Source organism: Pongo abelii, chromosome 11 (assembly GCF_028885655.2).
Source record: "Pongo abelii isolate AG06213 chromosome 11, NHGRI_mPonAbe1-v2.0_pri, whole genome shotgun sequence".
In the NCBI taxonomy this organism is placed as follows: domain Eukaryota; kingdom Metazoa; phylum Chordata; class Mammalia; order Primates; family Hominidae; genus Pongo; species Pongo abelii.
Window position 1 is genome coordinate 55,860,079 of NC_071996.2, and position 20,204 is coordinate 55,880,282.

The window sequence follows — 20,204 nt, forward strand, 5'->3', positions numbered from 1 at the left end:
CCCTGAAGTGTGATGTTCCCCTTCCTGTGTCCATGTGTTCTCATTGTTTAATTCCCACCTATGAGTGAGAATATGCGGTGTTTGGTTTTTTGTTCTTGCGATAGTTTACTGAGAATGATGATTTCCAATTTCATCCATGTCCCTACAAAGGACATGAACTCACCATTTTTTATGGCTGCATAGTATTCCATGGTGTATATGTGCCACATTTTCTTAATCCAGTCTATCATTGTTGGACATTTGGGTTGGTTCCAAGTCTTTGCTATTGTGAATAATGCCGCAATAAACATATGTGTGCATGTGTCTTTATAGCAGCATGATTTATAGTCCTTTGGGTATATACCCAGTAATGGGATGGCTGGGTCGAATGGAATTTCTAGTTCTAGATCCCTGAGGAATCGCCACACTGACTTCCACAAGGGTTGAACTAGTTTACAGTCCCACCAACAGTGTAAAAGTGTTCCTATTTCTCCACATCCTCTCCAGCACCTGTTGTTTCCTGACTTTTTAATGATTGCCATTCTAACTGGTGTGAGATGGTATCTCATTGTGGTTTTGATTTGCATTTCTCTGATGGCCAGTGATGGTGAGCATTTTTTCATGTGTTTTTTGGCTGCATAAATGTCTTCTTTTGAGAAGTGTCTGTTCATGTCCTTCGCCCACTTTTTGATGGGGTTGTTTGTTTTTTTCTTGTAAATTTGTTGGAGTTCATTGTAGATCCTGGATATCAGCCCTTTGTCAGATGAGTAGGTTGCGAAAATTTTCTCCCATTTTGTAGGTTGCCTGTTCACTCTGATGGTAGTTTCTTTTTATGATAACTTATTTCAGATGAAGTTGAATTTCTTTTCACTTCTCTCTAAGGCCCAGCACCCTGTATCACAAATTGAATGTGTTTGAAGTACTTATTTCAATACTCTTAATAGTTATTTATAGCATGAAAAACCATATAGTATAATTTTATTTTTAGTCACCTGTATGTTATGTAACAAAATTCAATTTGCTTTTTTCCTTGACATTATGTTTTCAGGATCAACTCATACTGATAAATGTATAGAGACCTCATTCACTCATTTTATCTGCTATATAATTCATTCAGTTTATTCGGTCTATTTACCTACGATTAGACCTTTAGATGGTTTTCAGTTGTTTGTGATTACAGACAATACTGAAGAAGACCATCATTATTCCGATCTTCTTATTTACCTGTGAAAGAATTTCTCTAAACCTAAAATTGGATTTATACCTAAGAAGTAATATTATTAAGTTATGAGCTATATATGCAAAGGTGTTCAGTGTGGGGTTAAAGAGCAACAAATTAGAAACCACTTGAGTATCCATATGACTAATAAGTTAAGATACACGCTGGGGTGATAGTAAAAATAGTAAACAATAACAAAAATAACAGTGCAGCCCTGGTGCTGACTAAATAGAATGCATTAATCAGAGTGGACATGGATTGTACATAATTGGCACAAGAATATCACTGTCTACTGGTTTGATTTCAGCCACAGATACATCATTTTAGGCAGCTGCTTTTAAATTGGCGACTGACTTGTATGAATTACACTTGAGAATTTCCATAATATTCTTTTTAAAGGAAATAGAGTAAGTTGCAGATTTCCATCTATAAATTTAACATGACTTTTTTTGGTGAAAAATAGAAAAAATTCACTGTTTACATGACAGAGTTGTGGTGTATACACTTTTCTGTAATTTTTTGCAGTATTCAGTAATATTTAACTCATAATTTGCATTAATGTTTTTGATTTATCAATTGTATATCCTTCACTGTATTTTCTTATTTGCCTTAATCCTTCCTTTAAACAGCTTGTCTCTTTTGCTTCATGTCTCACCAAAAGTTTGGCAAATTAGAGAGAAGAGGGGGAAAATGTAGTCAGTTTTTAGAGTTTTGAATTTCAGAAGTTTAACATGCGGGAAAAAAAGGAAAGAACTCAAGAAAAGGAGAAGAAATTTGAGAGAACACATGAAAGTTAGAAGATGCTACTCTGACCGCTTCCCCATCAGAGAGAAAAGAAGAGAAGAGTTAAAGAGTGAGCAGTAAGATTTTGATAGAATTGAGTAAGCAAGAAAGATACTTAGAACCTCTTCCTTCGGCCATCCTGGGTCAAAGCCAGATTAAGCCCAGGGTAGGGTAATGACAGACTAAAGATGGGTTTGAATATTTAAAAGATGTGAGGACTGGGGCCCCTCTTCGGACAAGAAATAGTTGTATGTCATGTCTAGGCAGATGAGTCTGGGTTAATTTCAAAAGTCAGGACACCGAGGATCGTGCTAGAGTGGTATAAGGATTCCTGTACTCCCAAGGGAAGATCATAATACATCTCCTCCATCCAAAAATGACATGAACTTAATACTGGGAGTCATCTGACCTGCCGAGGCTCCACAGAGAAGGAACCTCTGCAAATCCACAACCCAGACCAATTAGACAAGAATCACCTCAGTAGATGCCACAATGGAAAGATAAGAACAAGAATAAGATGCCATGTGTGCCCCTCCCTAAGCCTTCGCATTTTGTGAGCTCCCAACTATAGACTTAACTCTGAGGAAGAAGGTGGGTGCGATGGAGGGGAAGAACTGCTCTGATATTATGAGAGCTCCTTCTATAAGTTATAGAAAAATAAAATTACAGTATTTGTATATTTGAGTTTGTAGAGTAAAATTTGTATCTGCTGCCACCTGGATCTTTTTCTCCTTTCACTTTCTCAAAATTCCAAATTTTACTGTTGCACATCCCATAGGGAGCTTTTATGGAATAGATAGAGATTTTCACTTTTTTTTCCCTAGAAGCTTGTATGTTACAGTGAACTTTATTTTTAACAGCAGCATGCACTTCTGTAATTAAAAATAAAATAAAAATTGATATTTCCCTCCATACATATAAATAGTAGGTAAAAAAAATCTTAAATTATTTCTTGAAGGTTACATATTTCTAATATATCTCTTTTGTTATTAGCTACAGTAATCATTCATATTTTCTGCATTTAAATTTAAAATTATTTGATCAAGTAAAATATATGAAGGCATTTTTTAAATAAAAAGAGAATATTGTCAAATGGACCTCTTCTTTTCATACTCTAATTTCTTGGCAATCAAAGCAACTATTAGCTCTGCTTATGCCTGTTAACAGCTGGATGGAGTCTTTCAGAATTTTCTTTCTAGGACAGCAAGGCAAAATCAATGGCGGTTTCATCTCTCTTGAAGATTGATGCAGCCTTGCAATGCTTAGCATAACCATGTGATCTTTTAATCAATCACTGAAATAAATCTATGCAACTGGTGTCAGGAACCAAAGTCATTTCACACTCACCTTCCCTATTGTTTAGAATCAAAGGAAATGAAATCTAAATTAGACTTGCCGAGCCATACTATTCAGCCTCCACTCCCAAAGGAATTAAAACTTTGTCACTGTTCAAAAGACTTGTCTTGCAATAAGAAAATATGAAGGTTTGTCTATAAATATGAAAGCGATGGAGAATCTCCTATGGTCCTGGCTCATAAATAGGCTAAGCTAGAATACTGTTGCATGAAACCATAACTTCTAATCACTGGCATATAAACAGTAGCTGTATCTTTTCATAGATTCTGGAAAGATTTTGCAGAGATCTTATGATTCACTACCCTGTCTCACATAAGATTTAATGAAACATTTGTATACTGAAGATTATCTTTTTACTCTTATCCTGAGGAAAGACATTTCTCTAAAAATGTAATTTATAGCCTCACCCTCTTCACTTCTAGGAATTTCTTCCACATAAAATCAACTCTTTATTCAATCCAGGTAAAGGGAAAAATGAGTGAACCAGAGAGTACAGAATGATAAATAATTTAAAAAGTAATTCAACCTTGCCCTGCAGTGTTGTGGGAGAATTGCATAATGAAGAAAAATATGATGATATCTTAGTAATGTTTTTAAGAACTTTCATTAGCCGACCCACCCCAAATCCAAGTGTGTATTAGGGAGTGGCCATATTCAGTGTTTTTCTCAAATTCAGGACAAAAATAGCACTTAAGTCACCTCTTCAGTCTCTAATCGAACATGTAGCCTCTCTCTGAACACTTTGTTCGTTGCCTAGGATCTAATTAGATTTGTAAGTACAGGGAGAAGCAGAAATATATAGTTGACTAAATAGATGTATCTCCCGGCCTTACACCTATAGCCAAACAAAGTCACTAAGTGAGCCTACAGAACCCCTCAATCCCTCCTCCAACTCCATCTATCTTTTGCTTTCCATTCATAGTAGTCAGCATGATGTAGCATATGAAACCTAGGCTCAAAAGCATGCTAGGATCTTCCAGCAGATTAGAAGAATGGAGAAGGAACGGAGAACATGAACAGTGTTGAGAAGTTAACTCAATTCTAATCATGGCTACAGATGAGGGGAGTCAGTGACCATCCTTATCCCTGGATCCATAGAGGTATGATTAACTTGAACTTGATTCTGGCTGTTCTAAATACCTGTAATAGTTGATGTTCTAAATACCTGGCTGTAATAGTTGAGACAAAACAGTAGTAGTTCCAAAGCGGTATTTTATGAGGGGAGGTGGTGGTATCACAATTCTAGACTCTCACAAGCAACAATTAGGTGTATATCCAAATGAAATTCCAGTTCCCTGGAAGAGGAAAGTTTCAGCAGTATCAGGGTTAGCCCAGTGTGCAGCAGAAGCCAGGACATATGAGTAGACTAGACAAATAAGTGGACTTCAGGTGGAAAAGCTGTGGTTCTCTGGACAAAAGATTGTGCAGGCATCACCTTAAGCACACCAGGTACCTGAAGATCAATCAGATCCCATTAGCTGGTCACCTGGAAGCTACTGTTATGTGCTCTACTTTAGTCAAAATTGACTCAGAAACTGGACAAAAATGAGCCTTTAGGTTGAGGTCTCAGGGCTGAAGATACAGCAGAGCTGAGAAAGTCCTGAGCACCCGTTTTGTACGTTAGCCACATGTTTGGGATCCTCTCCCACACCATCACTGTGCCTCCAGGTGCCCAGGGGATGTATGACACGGATAAACTACAAGATTCCTTCTAGGAAGCATTTCTCTCTCTGATCAGAGTTTAAGACCACATCGTCTGTTATTTTTAAGTCTAAGTTTGAAGATGATTTATTGTCATTGCAAAGCATATGCTACTTTGTGTTTTATAAATGGAAACTGGGTGAGATGTATCCTTTGAAAGACATTCTTCCGGGCTATGTTTAATCAAACTCTAGCACTCACAATGTTGTTCTTGGCAAAATTTCAAAATAAAGGCCACTCTGAGGACAGGACATAAAATTATATTATAGCGAGCAGTATTTAAACAAGATATCAAGATGACAATGCTGATTGCAGTGACTTTGGAATACAGGACTGTAAGGTCACACCATGTTGTAAAATTAGGTCAGAACATTTTTGATAATAAGTTATGCTTAAGGGTGATATCACCTAGAAACAGACAACTCGGGTCTTATGATTCCATGGTCTTGTTTTATTACGAAATATAAAATATATCATTAAGCAGATATTTAATCAATGCAAGTGTAACATTTTCTTTATTGAAATAAAAAATAATAAAAAGCAGGTGATGTATGAAGAATAATATAAACTATACAAGAAATAGATAGTTACATACTGGAAGATGCATATCTACAGTTCTTATGCCAGGGATTAGACATAGGCATGAATTCTAACAGTATGAATTCCAAGAGTACTGATTTTGATTCAAAATTAATAAGTGGTCCCCTCCACAGTGATGAAGTCTATTACCTCCTCTGTTTCCAATTTGATGAACAGGATCAATCAGCATTCAGAAAGGTGGTCTTCATGTCTCCACATGTCTGTGTCTACTAAGAATGCCTCTACCACCTGGAGAGGAGTCTAGCCTGAAACATTACTCTTGTTGGAAATTTTTTTCTAACTATTTTTCTTTGGAGGTATGACATAGTATGCAACTACAGTATTGTTGAAAGAGATTTTGGAGTTTCAAGAGCACACTAGCAAGAACCTCATATCCTTCAGAGCATGGTCTGTGTTCTTTGCAGTTCTGTGCAGATTCTGAAATAGAATGCTAAAATTACAGACTTGGATTCTGTGTTTGTTCTCAAGCCTTGTGACATAAAGGTATTAAGTTTTCTTCCCAAGTAACAATAAAATGTTTATTTCATTTGATTATCTAGTGTGGCTGGGACTACATCTTGTGCCAGATTAGAAAGAATGATTTATCCATTAACACCTTTTACTCATATAGTAAGGAAACAAAATCCTGTTAAATCCATGAGTCTGTACCTCAAGGATCCTTTTGTTTTGGATAAATAGATGCCTCTGAGCCAGTTTAATTTTCCTTTAGAGGTAGGGAGCTTAATGTAAGGACTAGTCTTTGAACTTATAGAAAGCTGAGAGGCTATGTCTGCACCTGCTTCAGTTAAATAATCGCAAAGCCATTTTGAGTGTAACTTCTGGACAAATCAATTAGGAATGGCCTGTTTCAAAGTGAGATCAGAAATTTATGATATATATGGCAAAGGTGAAATAAAAGATGATTTTTGCACAATAAGGAAGATGTAAGAAAAAGTCACATGTGAGTGAGAAAGTATACAGGTCTTGCTACTTCAATAACGGCCAAAATCTCCTAATTCAGGGTGGGCTTTCTCCAAATACCCTGAGCAGGCTCCTGCTTGTTTAGATCAGACAGCATAGCTACCTGCCAGGTGCCTGTTCTTTCTTGTTCAAAAGGAAAGAGCCTAGAATTAAAAAAAAATCACAGGATTGAAACTCAAAGATCCAGTCTAACCATCCATCTAATTTTTGTATCTCTGCTGCAATATCTCTTCTGCATGGTCATCCAGTATCAGAGAATTTATTCCCTCTCAAAGCAGTTCATTTCATATTTGTAAAGCTCCAACCATTAGAAAGATCTTGCTTGTTAAGACTTGAATCCTCTGTTTATAGCTGCTTTTACTCACTCTTGCCAGTTTTACTACTTCGGGTTGTACTAAATAAATGTAATCCCCCCTGATTGTGTCAGTTCCTCAGATATTGGTGGACAGCTATCATATTATCCCTGAGGCCTTATTTATTGTTTTCCTCACTGGTAAATACTGCCAACTCTTTTGATCATTTTTCATCTAATATAGTGTTGGAACCCTTGCTTTCTAGTTGTTTTCTTTTGAATATATCTGAGTTTGTTTACAAGTTTGTAAAAATTCAGTACTAGGCCCAGAACCCATTCTAAGATTGTAATAATCCAAAAACAGAGGGGAGCTGGATCCTTGCTTTCCTCTAATGAGTTTCAGTGCCTCCCTCAGTGCAGATTAAGTTCACTATTTTTGGCATCCTCAAAATTCCATTGACTTTTCTAGAGCTTCTTCTTCAGCAAAAGTTCTGCATCTTTTATATTTATAGTCTGTTGATAAGACACATTTTTCTCATTCTGTACTTGGGCAGTTGTTTTAGACTCAAATACAGGACCTTGTATTTTTCTGGGTTAAGTTTTAGCGTATTAAAATCAGACCAATACTCAGGTCTCCCAGAGTCTTTTTGTATCTAAATGTGGTCAGTAAACATATTATCCCTCTGCACTCCAATTTCCTCAGCAATGGGAATAGAGACTACCTCATTCCCATGTGTGTGATCCAGCACATGGAAAGTGTCAGAATAGGGGAAATATGTAATAAGTGCTCAATAAAAAAATTATAACTTTGCAAGCACAGATAGTCCACAAAAAAGTCTTTTAACTATGAGGCATGTTCATTGATATCATGAAATAAGCTCCAACATATTCGAATAAAACATTTTAGTCAAAATTATACTATTGGTGGAGTTTAATGAAAATGATTTAAGCAACATGATATATGTGAACATTAGAGACCTTTATAATTAGAGTCCAAAGAGAAAATATATATGTTTTAACCTGTATACATTTCCAAGTAAGGGGCTATATAATTGGACAAGTTGAGGCTCATTTTGAATTTCCTCCTAAAATCTACATCCCCACCTCCTAGAGCCATTTTCTACTAGCAAACTCTAGATCTACCAAAATGATCAATTTCTCTGTGTATCCTCTATATGAAATCATTACCCAAAGCTGTACGGGTGGATCCAAGTTGTTAATGACAAAGCACCATGTGTGTGAGAAAGTTGAAACTGTCCTTACTGTCCATCCTTCACCAAAAGAATTAGCAGAATGGCAGAGAGGAAAATGCTGTTTGTAATATTCTCAGATCTAGATTTACATCTTTAATCTAGATTAGCATAAGAACATTTTACCTGTATGACCTTGGAAAAATTACTAGCCCCTCATTCCCTCCATTTTCTTTTTCATGGGAATGCGATGATGTAACTTCTAGAATTACATCACTCTGAAAACTTTGAACTAACATCCATAAAATACCAAATATGATTAATACTAGCAGTAACTGCAGTCAATCACTTATCTAAATGGATGATGATAAGTATCAACAAGAATTTACTTGATGCTGACCAAGTTTCCATGAACAGAATTTGAATATTATCCATGTCAACAATACAATCCGATTAGAAGAAAACAGTGAGAGGAGAATCAGAAAATAAGACCATATCATATGGTGATTTTGTACTTTGGAATCAGTGTGGAAGTAAGATCTTAACATACAAACTTTTCATTTATTAATTGAAAACAGGATAGAAGAAAGTCAGCAGAGTTTATAGAATAGTCTAATATTCCAGCATATAATTTCAATGAAATGCAGGAGTACTAAAACTCTGTAACTTCACTCAATCTTTATTAAGTGACTGTTACATGCCAGGTAACCTAGACTCTAAGAAGACAATGCCCTTGGTGGTCATAAAATGTGTCTCACTGGACTCTTTCAGCGTCTATGCACTCTTTCTGAACCATGGAATCATAAATTGAAAATATTCTTATCTCAAAAATCATTGAATCATGGAACACTGTTACATTTTCTTTCTTTCTCTACACAGCACATTAAGCATGAAATAGAACTCAACATTAAATTGCCAAGGTTCATCCTTTGAATGGCTTTTTATCTCAATAGTCCGTGAAATCTTTGTTTGCTTTGTAGAATGGAAGTATGATTTTGGAGAATTAAAGTACATTGACCAAATGCAAAGAATTCAGTCAAATTTAGTCTCTATACAACATTATTGAGGCATATAATCTCATATAACATACAGATATGAATTTACTTTAATTTGGAAGTAGATGTTTACAAAAAATCTAAAGGAATCTTTCATCACATTCTCCTTTGAAATGGAGAATACTTTTCAATTTTCAATTTTCAAGTTTTCAGTATTATAATTTGGTTCTTTATGTATTGTTATTGTTTAAATGATACATCTGATATTTACCAGAGTTTTTGCTTTGGCATCTCTAAAATTTTCTACTTATAAACATTCTAAATATTAGAGAATTTTAAAGAACATTTTAAAATAAATCATTATTCATTGAGAAAATATCAAAAATCTTAAATATTTAATTTTTAAAAAGAAAATCCAAGTAGGCTTGGAGACCTCTCCTCAAATACAGTAGGGTAGCGCACGGTGTACTGGGTCATAGTAAGAACACAATGTTATAAATCACTGTGAAATAAATTTTGCCACAGTGGTCCAATCTTGAGACTACCAAACACTGACTGAGGAAATTAGTGGTATAGAAAAACTATCGCTGAGTAATAACTGGATAATTAGCTATTGGGTATAAAGCAATCAAGAATTATTCACAAAGTAAATCATGTCTAGAGGAGAATGGCTTATGTTATTAACCATTGGAAGTTATTTGTTTTCGTAAAGTTATTCCTGAAAAAGAAATTGTCCAAATATAGGAGGACCATCATGCCAAGGAAAAGAAGATATATTGTCTGAAAATGAGAGTGCTCTCTTATATGTGTACAAGTGTGCCTTAGAGGCCATTAAGTATGTTGCAAACACAGAGATGCTTTACTGAGAACACTGTGCCTCCAGCCTCAGATTCAGGTCTCACAGCTGGAAATTTGTAGAGGAGATGAGTTTACTTGTGGTGATGAGCTGCATGAGAAACAAACTCCTACACACCAGTCTTTATGGTTGAGAAATTTTCTCTTCCAACCACACCATCAGCAACCCCATCCCCTCACCTGTTAATAAGAATCAAGAAGTCCACTAATGCAAGTCTCAGAGGGGGAGATGATACTTGCAAAGCAGACAGTCACAGTTAGGAAGGTAATTTTCCTCATCAGAAGTGTGGAACAGGCAAAGCAGCTGCAAACCCAAAGAAATGAACAATGACGGTTCAATTTCCATGCGCATGAGAAAGCTAAGCCAACTCTCTGGGTTAGGATATGAGGAGCAATTTAAAAACAGAATTAGGAATGTTTCCAAGAAAAGTAAAAAAAGTATTTCATGTGCTTACCGGGCAGCATTTCCAAGCAAGATGGGTCATGAGAAAGGCTCCATCAAAATAAGTTTGTTAAATCAGTTTGGGTAATGCTGAGTATTTTATCCATCTCATGGAAAGTCACAGAGCTTAACTTTTTAACATAAAATTTACCATTTCATATAAAATCAATATTTAAACTTAGCTAGGTCCAGGGAAGGCAGATGATTTTATTCTCATGATCAAAGAGAGATGTCAAATGACTGATCCAAATGACCAGGTGCAAGGTGGTGGCAATACCTGCCCCAGAAATTCAGAGCTATTGTCCAGGGCACTTGGAGCTACATCAACTCAACACAGAGAACCTTGAAAAAAAATTATAAAAGTCTTTTTTCTTTTCTCACCCTTGTTGAAATAGTTGATAGAATAAATAGCTTTAAAAGAAATATTAAGAGTCAGAAGACATAGATCCCATTATCAGCTCCACCATTGACTAGCTGTGTAGAACCGTGGGAAATGACATACTGTCTCTAGGCTTTGGATCCATTGAGCTAGGTGACCATTGTTACAGGTCCTCCAGCAGGCCTCTTGCTTTTTTTGATACTAGAATTCCTTCTCCTATGAGGATGCATGGCCTTGTATCCTCACAGGAGCTACAGAAGATTGGTTTGAATAGAACCAACTCTCCTCCCCCATGTTCTCTCTCCTCTCACCAGAAGGGTGTCACTGGTCATTGACTGAGTACACCCTTCTTCCTGCAGCCACCCAGTCACAGTGGTTTGTTCAGCAATTGACACAAGATGCCAACTGGGCCAGAGTTCTCCCAGGAAAAAAATCTCTTTCTGCTGGGGTTATTAAGTTAATGAGATATGAGTGTGGGCCCAGGGGCATCCATGTATTTTTCTTTTCTTACCATGTGGAGAGAGATTTTCTGAGAGATGGAGAAAGAGCCTGAGTGACACTAGACATCAGCTTCTTTCACGCGTGATGCACCTGTATCCTGGAACTTACAAGTTACATGAATCAATAAATTGTTTTTAATTTAAAATTAGCTTAGGCTAGATTTTTGTTGATTGTAACCCAAAGATTCTTGATTAATAAAGTCCATTCTAGCTTGAACTTTGATGATATTAGGAGACATTAATGTTACTTAAAAGAAGAATGTGTCATTTCCTTAGAAAGCTCATCTATGGAATGTAGGGGAGGAAATTTTACACTTGATCTTCTTAATTATTCAGTCCTTGAAAATTCACAGTAGGGGAAATGAATAAAACACTTGTTCCTGAGCTGAATTTGTAGAAAATTATAAGTAGCCTCAAGATATTCATTTGGAGCACTTTCTTCAGGCCTTCCATATTCATGTTCATCTTGAGTTTGAATATGTAAAGTGGAGCCAGCTTTGTGTATGCTACCTGAAGACATGGGGAAAAGTCAAATTAAATTGTTTGAGTATTTCAGGCCTCATGCTAATTATAGAGAAGGGTAGAGAGTACTTCATTTTCAAGGGGAGAAACCAGGAGAGTGTGTGGCTCACACAGATAGATCCTGAAGGACATGTGCAAACAGATTAAGCAGAAGATAGGATATTAGCACAGAAGGCCTCTTTAAATTCCATGATTCTTTGCACCAAACTTCCAAGGTCTAAGTTAGTACCTAGTGCAGAGTCATGACTATAATAGATACTAAATAATAAATATTTATTGATGATAAATATAAGAAGGCCTGGCAAGGCCTCTTTCTCCTTTGGATATAAGAAAACTCAGCCAGTGGACAGGATGTTTGCAATCATTCCAAGACTCCACAGAGAAGAAAAGAGAAATAGAGAAGGAATTTACAGCCTTCCACATTCTCACAATGTTTAGTCCTTCCTCTCAGCAGTCTTTGATCCTTTTATTAAGCCCTCTAAATGTGAAAGTTTCTAACCACCATTTTGAGAATTTAGAATCTGCCTGTAAATTTCTAGAGACTTTACTTGATAGGTTCTTTTTGTTTTCACTGACCTCCTTCAAATTTAGGGTCCCAGTTCATTTCTCTTAACTTAACTTTTAAAGATTTTCAAGCCTATGCAATATATAATCTTTGACTTTTCTGTCTCTTAGGGTTTCAGCTTCTTTCCTTTATGATTCTTAGACGAAGATTAAAGCATATATCTCGAGATACAGATGTATTGTAAGACTCCAGACACTTCAAATAAATCTTCTTTACTGAACATTTTGAGACAATTTACTTGCAACGTATCCTATGCATTGTTTTATTGTAAACAAATAAATAATGTAAAACAAAGAATTGGGGAATGCGGAATGTGCGATGCTCATTTCTAGTCTGTAGTAGAATAAACATGTTTCATGAGTATACAGTAAGGGAAACACTGAGTATGAGAATATGTGCGCATGCATCTGCCTTAATCAATATTACTTAGAATATGAACTACATGATCCTGCTTAATTTATAGGAAAATAAATAAAGCAAAAGAGACACTCTGGATCCCAGAGGGATTCTTTTTCCAAAGCAATCAGACATCTGGAGTCTTGGTCTGATAAAAATCAATGGCTCTTTCAGGGCAGTATATCTTTAGATGTGGGTGTGGGAAGGAGTGCATAATGAAAGAGGAATTGGTGAGGGTACAAAGCAAATATTTAAAAAATAAAACTATAAATTTCTCTCCCTGTAATAAAAAATACCAACATGTAGGCTATGGCATAATTATATGTGTATATTTATATTACTATGAATTCTAGAAATAATAGGAACAATTTCTTATCTTACTCTTGTGGGTAGATTATATACCTTCCCTTACATATGTTTGTCTGTGCCAGTGTTTTATGGTTCAAATGGAAAGGCATCATCTCATTTTTTCCAGTAATAAGTAGTAATGTACCATCTATACATGAGTGCTTGAGAAACACTATATAACTCTTTGAATTATGAGGTCATAAAATATTACTATCTAATGGAAACCAGTTTTAAAACGGGGTTAGGCAGGGCAGGATTTGTTCCAGCATTATTGCAGATCACTTGACCTTTTTAGTATTGATCATTCTATACCTGCATTTACCCACTCAAGAATACTTCAGCAAGCATGCCCTTAAATATATTTAGAAAATAAAACTATCCATTATTCCTTCAAAATATACATAAATAGTTAAACAAATGAAAATTACCTTTGTTTATTCTCATTTAGTATATATCGTTATTTAGGTTAGATGCAAGCCACTGTTTGCAATGTGACTGAGGAATATTTAAAAATACATGCAGGAACATGGATGAAGCTGGAAACCATCATTCTCAGTGAACTAACACAGGAACAGAAAACCAAATAGCACATGTTCTCACTCATAAGTGGGAGTTGAACAATGAGAATATATGGACATAGGGAGGGGAACATCACACACCAGGGCTTGTCGGGGGGTGGGGGGCTAGGGGAGGGATAGCATTAGGAGAAATACCTAATGTAGATGACGGACTGATGGGTGCAGCAAACCACCATGGCAGCACGTGTATACCTATGTAACAAACCTACATGTTCTGCACATGTACCCCAAAACTTAAAAGTATAATAACAAAAAAAAAAAGAAAAAATACATGTAGTTATCCTTACAACAGTCCTTAGAGGAGCTCTGTCTGGAGTATTTTAAGCTTCTCAAATATAATAATAATAATAAAAAGATGTATACATATAAATTCGAAGTATGTTACTATGATCACCATAAATGATACATGACTGATAATAATAATATATAATTAATTTTTCTGAAAGTTAATCCTGGACTTTCAAGTCTTTTAAACATTTAAAACAACACAGAAATATCAGGAAATGAGAACAAAGTGAGATTGGCCGTGGAAACAACTTACTATTGAGCATTTTTCAGACATTAGGAAACAATTACTACTGGGGCAGCTGCTTTTAAAACATATCCCATTTGAGCTATTGTGCACAGGTCTACATGGGATTTGACAGGTAGAAAAAATATTTATTGATTCCTGTTTGGAGGATTGCTGCAGACTTGATGCTTCCACAGCCTTTCAAATTAGGTTTGAGTCTTACAGAACAAACAGAACCCTGGAATCCTTTCCTGTCATTGTAACCCCCAAAGTGAGAAGTAAAATAAGCCAGGGTTAAGGAAGGCTCTAAACTGCATGTGGAACAGGTGCTGTGTGCTGTTGCAGAAACTCAAAAGGAAAAATGCTTTAGGGAGAAAAAGTGGATGTTAATGAGTCTTCAAACACCCTAGTAGTTTCTATAAACAACAGTGCATATTAGTCTGAATGTGTACCTAGAAGAATTGCTTACTCCCCAGTACAATGGGCTTTACTTTCCTGGCTTCATCCTTTGAGAGCGCAGAGACCTGGAAATTTAATGTGCTGGTGAGATCATGCGTAATCTATCAGGTTAAAAACTATCATCTACTCTGGCCTGGCTAGGTGTCTGAAATTTTGCTTTGATTATTGTAAATAACTTATTTCCAGTAGAGGAGCACTTGACTTTTGTGAGAAAAACATCTACACAAAAGATCAAGACTGGAAAGATAAAATATATTTTTAAGACACATAATTAAGAGATTTATGAAACATCTTAAGAGAGACAAAATGTTAAACCAATTAATTCAATGGAATCATAGAATTGGAAGTTTCTTTAGAACCCATCTTCCTTGTTTTAGGAATCAGGCCATTCAGCTGCTTAGTGACCAGAACCAAAATTTCTAAAATCTCAGCCCAGTGTGTCTTTCCCTTCCTAATTCAGAGTTAGTATAGGAAGACACAGTAGCAGGATTGACTTGGATCCAGCGAGAAGCCAGGATGGCTTGGAAATCAGAAATCATGGACCATCTATCAGGAACTAGTGTGATCTCAGACTTGACAGGGTAGTGTGACCTCTGCTTTCACTTCCCTAAAGCTGTCCAGCACTCAAGCTCTTGCTACATTTTCAGAGAGAGTGGGGAGATTCGTATCAACAATCTTAAGAAAAAGAACACTTATCAACAATTGGTTAAGCTACTTATACAGAGGCCACCCAATTAAGCTAAGAGGTATCACTAGCTGTCTGCCCAGCCTGAGATCCCACTAATCCACCAGCTGTGTCTCATGAAAACTTCTCCCTGCATTTGCTGTATTTCCAGAAGGGCTTCAGGAAATATCAGATAAGTCCCCCTGGGCCATGTCAGATCAAGCAAGCTTTTAGAGGAATCAGTCTCTCTCTCTCAGGGACTCCCACTAATTATTGACCAAATGGTGGACTTCAGTGTGGCATGGTAGAACCTGCCTGTTTGATTATTTATGTATCTAAACTTCTGGTCTCTTAAGGCTGACATTGTTTTCTTAGGTGAAACACAGAGAGTGGCTTTCAAAACCTTTTTTTCATAGAGAATGTCTCTGGGAAAGGACTGACACTCCATAAATTCTGAGCAGGATTAAAATGTTTCATTTAAAGCAGTTGTTAGAATGAGGGACAAAGAGAGTCAAAGGCAGAGTGAAAGAGGGAGTGGTGTGGCCCCAGAAAATGGTTGCTCTGTGGCCATCGGGGAATAGAGAGTGTAAAAAGCTTCTTGCACACATTGCCTCATCTATAAAAACCAGAACTACTTGGCATCTCTCTAAGTAACAAATGGATCTAAGGGCTGGAGAGAAGTGTTGGCAGGAAATAGTCTCCAGGGCTATGTGCATTGCAGACTGTGCATTTCCCTGTAGTGCATAGATCATAGATTACAAAGCTGTGTTCACATAGCTTTTGTACCTAAGGACTACATTTTGCAGGTTTTGGTTTGTTTCATGCACAATTTCTGGGGGTGAGAGAATAAATATGGATAGTTGAGATAAAGAGAAATTGCATTTTGCTTTTGAGATGCAGGGAAGAGGAAAGAGGTGTGAAGAAATATTAAGAGGAACAAGTTAGAGAAGATAGAGGTCTTCAACCTTGGCTCCTCTCTCAACTTTCAGGACTTTCAGGACTTCTGTTTTAAATGAAAACCTGTGTTCTATACAATTTAAAATTGACCTGTAGGTTTGACTCCTCCTTCAGCCTCCGCGTGTCTGAAACTCTAAGCATGTGCCCATACACAGCAGAGTACAATGCAAGATTTCTACACTCTAGCTGATTTGTTTTTTTAATCCCAAATCGAATTCTACCAGAGTACTGGATTCACAGGTGAGCTAATAAATCTTCCAGAAGAAGGGACCCTCAGAGGATGTTGCAGCCACAGCCTGAGTTAAATTTTAACTGTCTGGTTTGTCCCAGAGAATCCATTGCTCTGCTTTGTGTCTCCCTTTGAAACATGCAGGCAGCAGATTAACTCGGTGCCACAGAAACTGTCTACAAAATAGAACATTGCCATTTCTTGTCCTGTCGGTTAGCAAAAGTAAATTGCCTTCCAAGACTCCTGCTGACTACCTATTGACTATCTCTTGACCCTGCCCCCTGCCCAGATACCAAAACAACAAACAAGCAAACAAACCCTTACCTGTTTAAAAGACAGGAACAACAAGCAAAACTTCAAAATCCTCTTTTCTTAATCCTGATATCCATTAGAATTCAAAAAACCATCCTAGGTTGTGATTTCTAACAAGGTTTACTTGAGAGTGAAATGGACACTTAATAGTGGATATGACATTAAAGGCACTCAAAACTTTTGATCCCAATCTTTGAGTCATTAACATTGTTTACACCAGTTGTGCTTCTTTCTGAGTAAATGGAACACTTTATTGTTATTTGATTTTAGTTACTCTTATAGCTGCCATTGTGAAGTCTTTGAAATTTTAATTGCTATATAGCATCCTAGTGGATTCTTTATAGTCTTGAAAATATTTAGGATCCTGTACCAGGCATAAAAATAAACTGCTCAAAACCTTTTGTCAAGTTTATGCTCGAAGCTATTGTATCCTTTGGGTTATTTTCACAGGCACGGTTTTCAGGAGTTTCTTTCTAACACTGTTGAATTTCTGAGCCTTAAATGTGTCAACGGCCATCTGTAGCTCTACTCCAAATATCTTTCCCAGTTGGGGTTGTAATACTCATCTCCCACATTCAGGACCTTGGCTAACTCCTCTCAACCCTTTGCCTGGTCTGGGGCAGACTGAATTACAAAGAACAGGCTGAATCTTTCTTTTAACCTGGTCTTTTTGCTAGAAAAAGTAATATCGCAACGACAGTAATGCATCTCATGTTTTAGTAACAATGGTTTACCCCAGGGAGCATTAACGTCACTAACTTCACTGTGTACCTTAGCAGCTACTTTTCCTCGCATTTTGTAATTCCCCTTCCCTCCGCCCCCCGGCCCCACCCGTGGGCAGCATCCCAAAGCCGCCTGGCTGACGTTGGTTAGGGTAGAGACGCCCTCCCTAAAGGCTGTCCAAGCCATCTCTTCCTTTCATTAGCGGTGTAATTCTGTGTTCCCGCCGGAGCCTGCCACGGAAGTGTAATCTTCCCGCGGGGGCCCTCCTGTCGTCTCGCCTACCTGAGAGCTGAGACTAAATGAAATATAAAATATTCACGATAAGAGGAAACAAAGGATGCTGCCTCCAAGACGGCTACTGTGCCTGAGGTTGGGCTCTTTCTCAGTCATTCCAGGGCCTCTCCGTCTGGCCCCACCCTCGCCCCTCCATGGGATCCACAAGTTGAATCGCAGCTCTCCAGGGATAATTGCCCTGGCCGGGAGCCAGACTCCTCACCGCCGCTCGTTCCCCCCCTGCTGGGGAGCGCAGAATGACCACCAGGAGGCCAGGAACAAAAGGCTTAAATGTTGCATTTATTAAGGAAATGTTAAATAAGAAAAAAACAAAAAGTCAAAACGGTGTCACGGATGTCAAGAGCACTTTTGTGGCGTAAACCGTGCAGTCACGAGCTACGAGTTCTATTCTGGGTCTTTGTCCCAGGGCCAGCAGGAACGCTAGACACCTCCCAAAAGACCCAGTGGGAAATGCACTAAAAGAAACAACTCACCCCGTTCAAATTCGCAGGCTCCCCCTCCCCCCACCCCTTCTCCCACAATGACAAAACTAACTCCTCAGGCAGGCAAACAGGCCACTGGGGCAGAAAAAGACTTATCAAACATTTGTATTCAAGCAAACAAACACAAAACCTCTTAAAACGGCACGTTACAATCAAAGGTATTTATCGCCTCTCCCCTCCAGGGCAGAGGGGGAGCAGAAGAGTGGGAGCGCACCCGGACACGGATTTGTGAGACCCCATGAGTATGCTGCGTGGCTTTTAACAGGTCACTCTTCCGGTCACAAGGCGATCAGTGCCGCTGGGTCTTTCCCCTGCCCGCCCTCTCCATCTGCCCCCAGAGCTTGGCCCACCTGCGGGTGGGGAAGGGCCTTCGCCCCGTCGGTCTCCCGGCATTCCAAGTAAGTAGCAGCTTCCAAAGTTCTGCGCCCTGATCGCCCTCTTCTTGCCACTTTCTGCTGAGTCCAGAAGTCTGGGCGCTCTCCTCCGACTGCCAGGAATGAGGACTTTCAGAGGGCGAAGGAGAAACCGGTCGCTTCTTTCCGAAAGGCCGAAGTCGAGAGAAATAATTGACTCCGACAGGTTTGCTTCGCCCAGTCTCTGATAGTGAAGGGCACAGTCGGGCTGGCAAAGTGGGCAGGCGTGGGAGCGGTTGCCGCGGGGGCAGAGGGCGGGTCAGTAGGGCCCCACGACCACCGCCTCCACTTCCTTAGACGGTCTCCGGTCCTTCACGAGGAAGTTGATCATGCCCTCGGACTTGATGAGCAGATTGCAGCCGAGGAAGAAGATGCCGAAGACCACGGTGAGTGAGAGCACGCACATGACCGCGATCTGCACCACGCGCATTATGTACAGGCTGCGCTCGTCCGGGCCTCCCTCCGCGAAGCCGTCGTCGGTCACCACGGACGCCTGGGTGCAACAGCGCACGGCTCGCTCCAGCGCCTCACTGCTGTTGGCCAGCAACAGGCCCGCCACGTCGGTCTGGTTGCCCAGGGCCGGATTCATCGCAGGAAAGAGCGGGCGCCGCGAGCGGCGCGGGTCCGAGGGGTGGGAAGGCGGTGGCGCTGGAGGAACAGGTGCCGGGCTGAGCGCTCACTCGCAGACTAGCGCGTGCGAGGGCTCCTCGCTCTGCTTTCGAAAGTCCCTGGGCCGTGGGGAGTTTCCCAGGAGCCTCTCCGACGCCCGCAGCAGCTAGGCTCTTCTAAAGCCGTCCGCTCCAGCCCTGGCGGTGCTCGTTCCCGGCGCTCGCTGGAGGGGGGGCTGTTGGAACTTGGCGGGGCTGGACCAGCCCGGCCGTGGGAGGTGCGGGCCGCGGTGGCTGCAGCGGCGGGGCGGCTGCGCTGAGCAAACAGCGGCCCCTTCCGGCCGCACAGCCGCGCTGCGCGCTGCTCTTGGGAGGTGAAGGAAGCAAACGGGCGAACCTGGTCTTGCTTTTTATTGCTTGCTTCTTTTGCAAACTCCAAAAGCCAGGCAGAGGTCACTGTACTCTTCTAGCTTGATGGACGATTAAAGAGGTTTGTCGGGGGAGGGTGCGGTCAGCTGAAAGTTTCAGAGGAACTGGGACACACCAGCTCTGCGTGTCCTTTGCCTGCTGCCCCCCTGACCTCTGGGCGGATGGAAAGTGGCGATGAATCGCAGGTGCCAGATGGTGCCGGCTGAGGCCACCCGCCCACCGCCTGTGTTTGACTCTGTCTCGCCTGCGTTGGATTTCTAGTGGAGTGGAGGTGATCTGAGAATGTTTCTTACAAAGCAATGAATTTGGAAAGACAGAAAGGCATGGAAGAAGGAAGGAAAGAAGAAAGGAAGGAAGGAAAGAAAAAAGGAAGGGAGGGAGAAAGAAGAGCTCTACACCCAACTTCCTTTACAAAAGCGATTGGGAAACAGCAAGGCAGGTTTTATCGTGAGGTTTGAGGCCA

At 39.4% G+C, this 20,204-nt stretch overlaps 1 protein-coding gene across 1 annotated transcript; it reads right to left on the reverse strand.

Annotated features, from left to right (window-relative positions):
* Positions 1-14,970: 14,970 nt before the first annotated feature.
* RPRM (reprimo, TP53 dependent G2 arrest mediator homolog) lies at positions 14,971-19,972 on the reverse strand. Its single transcript, XM_054549371.2, has one exon. It carries the CDS (start codon positions 19,291-19,293, stop codon positions 18,964-18,966), a length of 330 nt encoding a protein of 109 aa, XP_054405346.1. The 5' UTR covers positions 19,294-19,972; the 3' UTR covers positions 14,971-18,963.
* Between the last annotated feature and the right edge of the window lie 232 nt (positions 19,973-20,204).

Coding starts and splice junctions, on each gene's coding strand:
- RPRM (XM_054549371.2), bottom strand. CDS start 19,293: ATGAATCCGGCCCTGGGCAACCAGACCGACGTGGCGGGCCTGTTGCTG.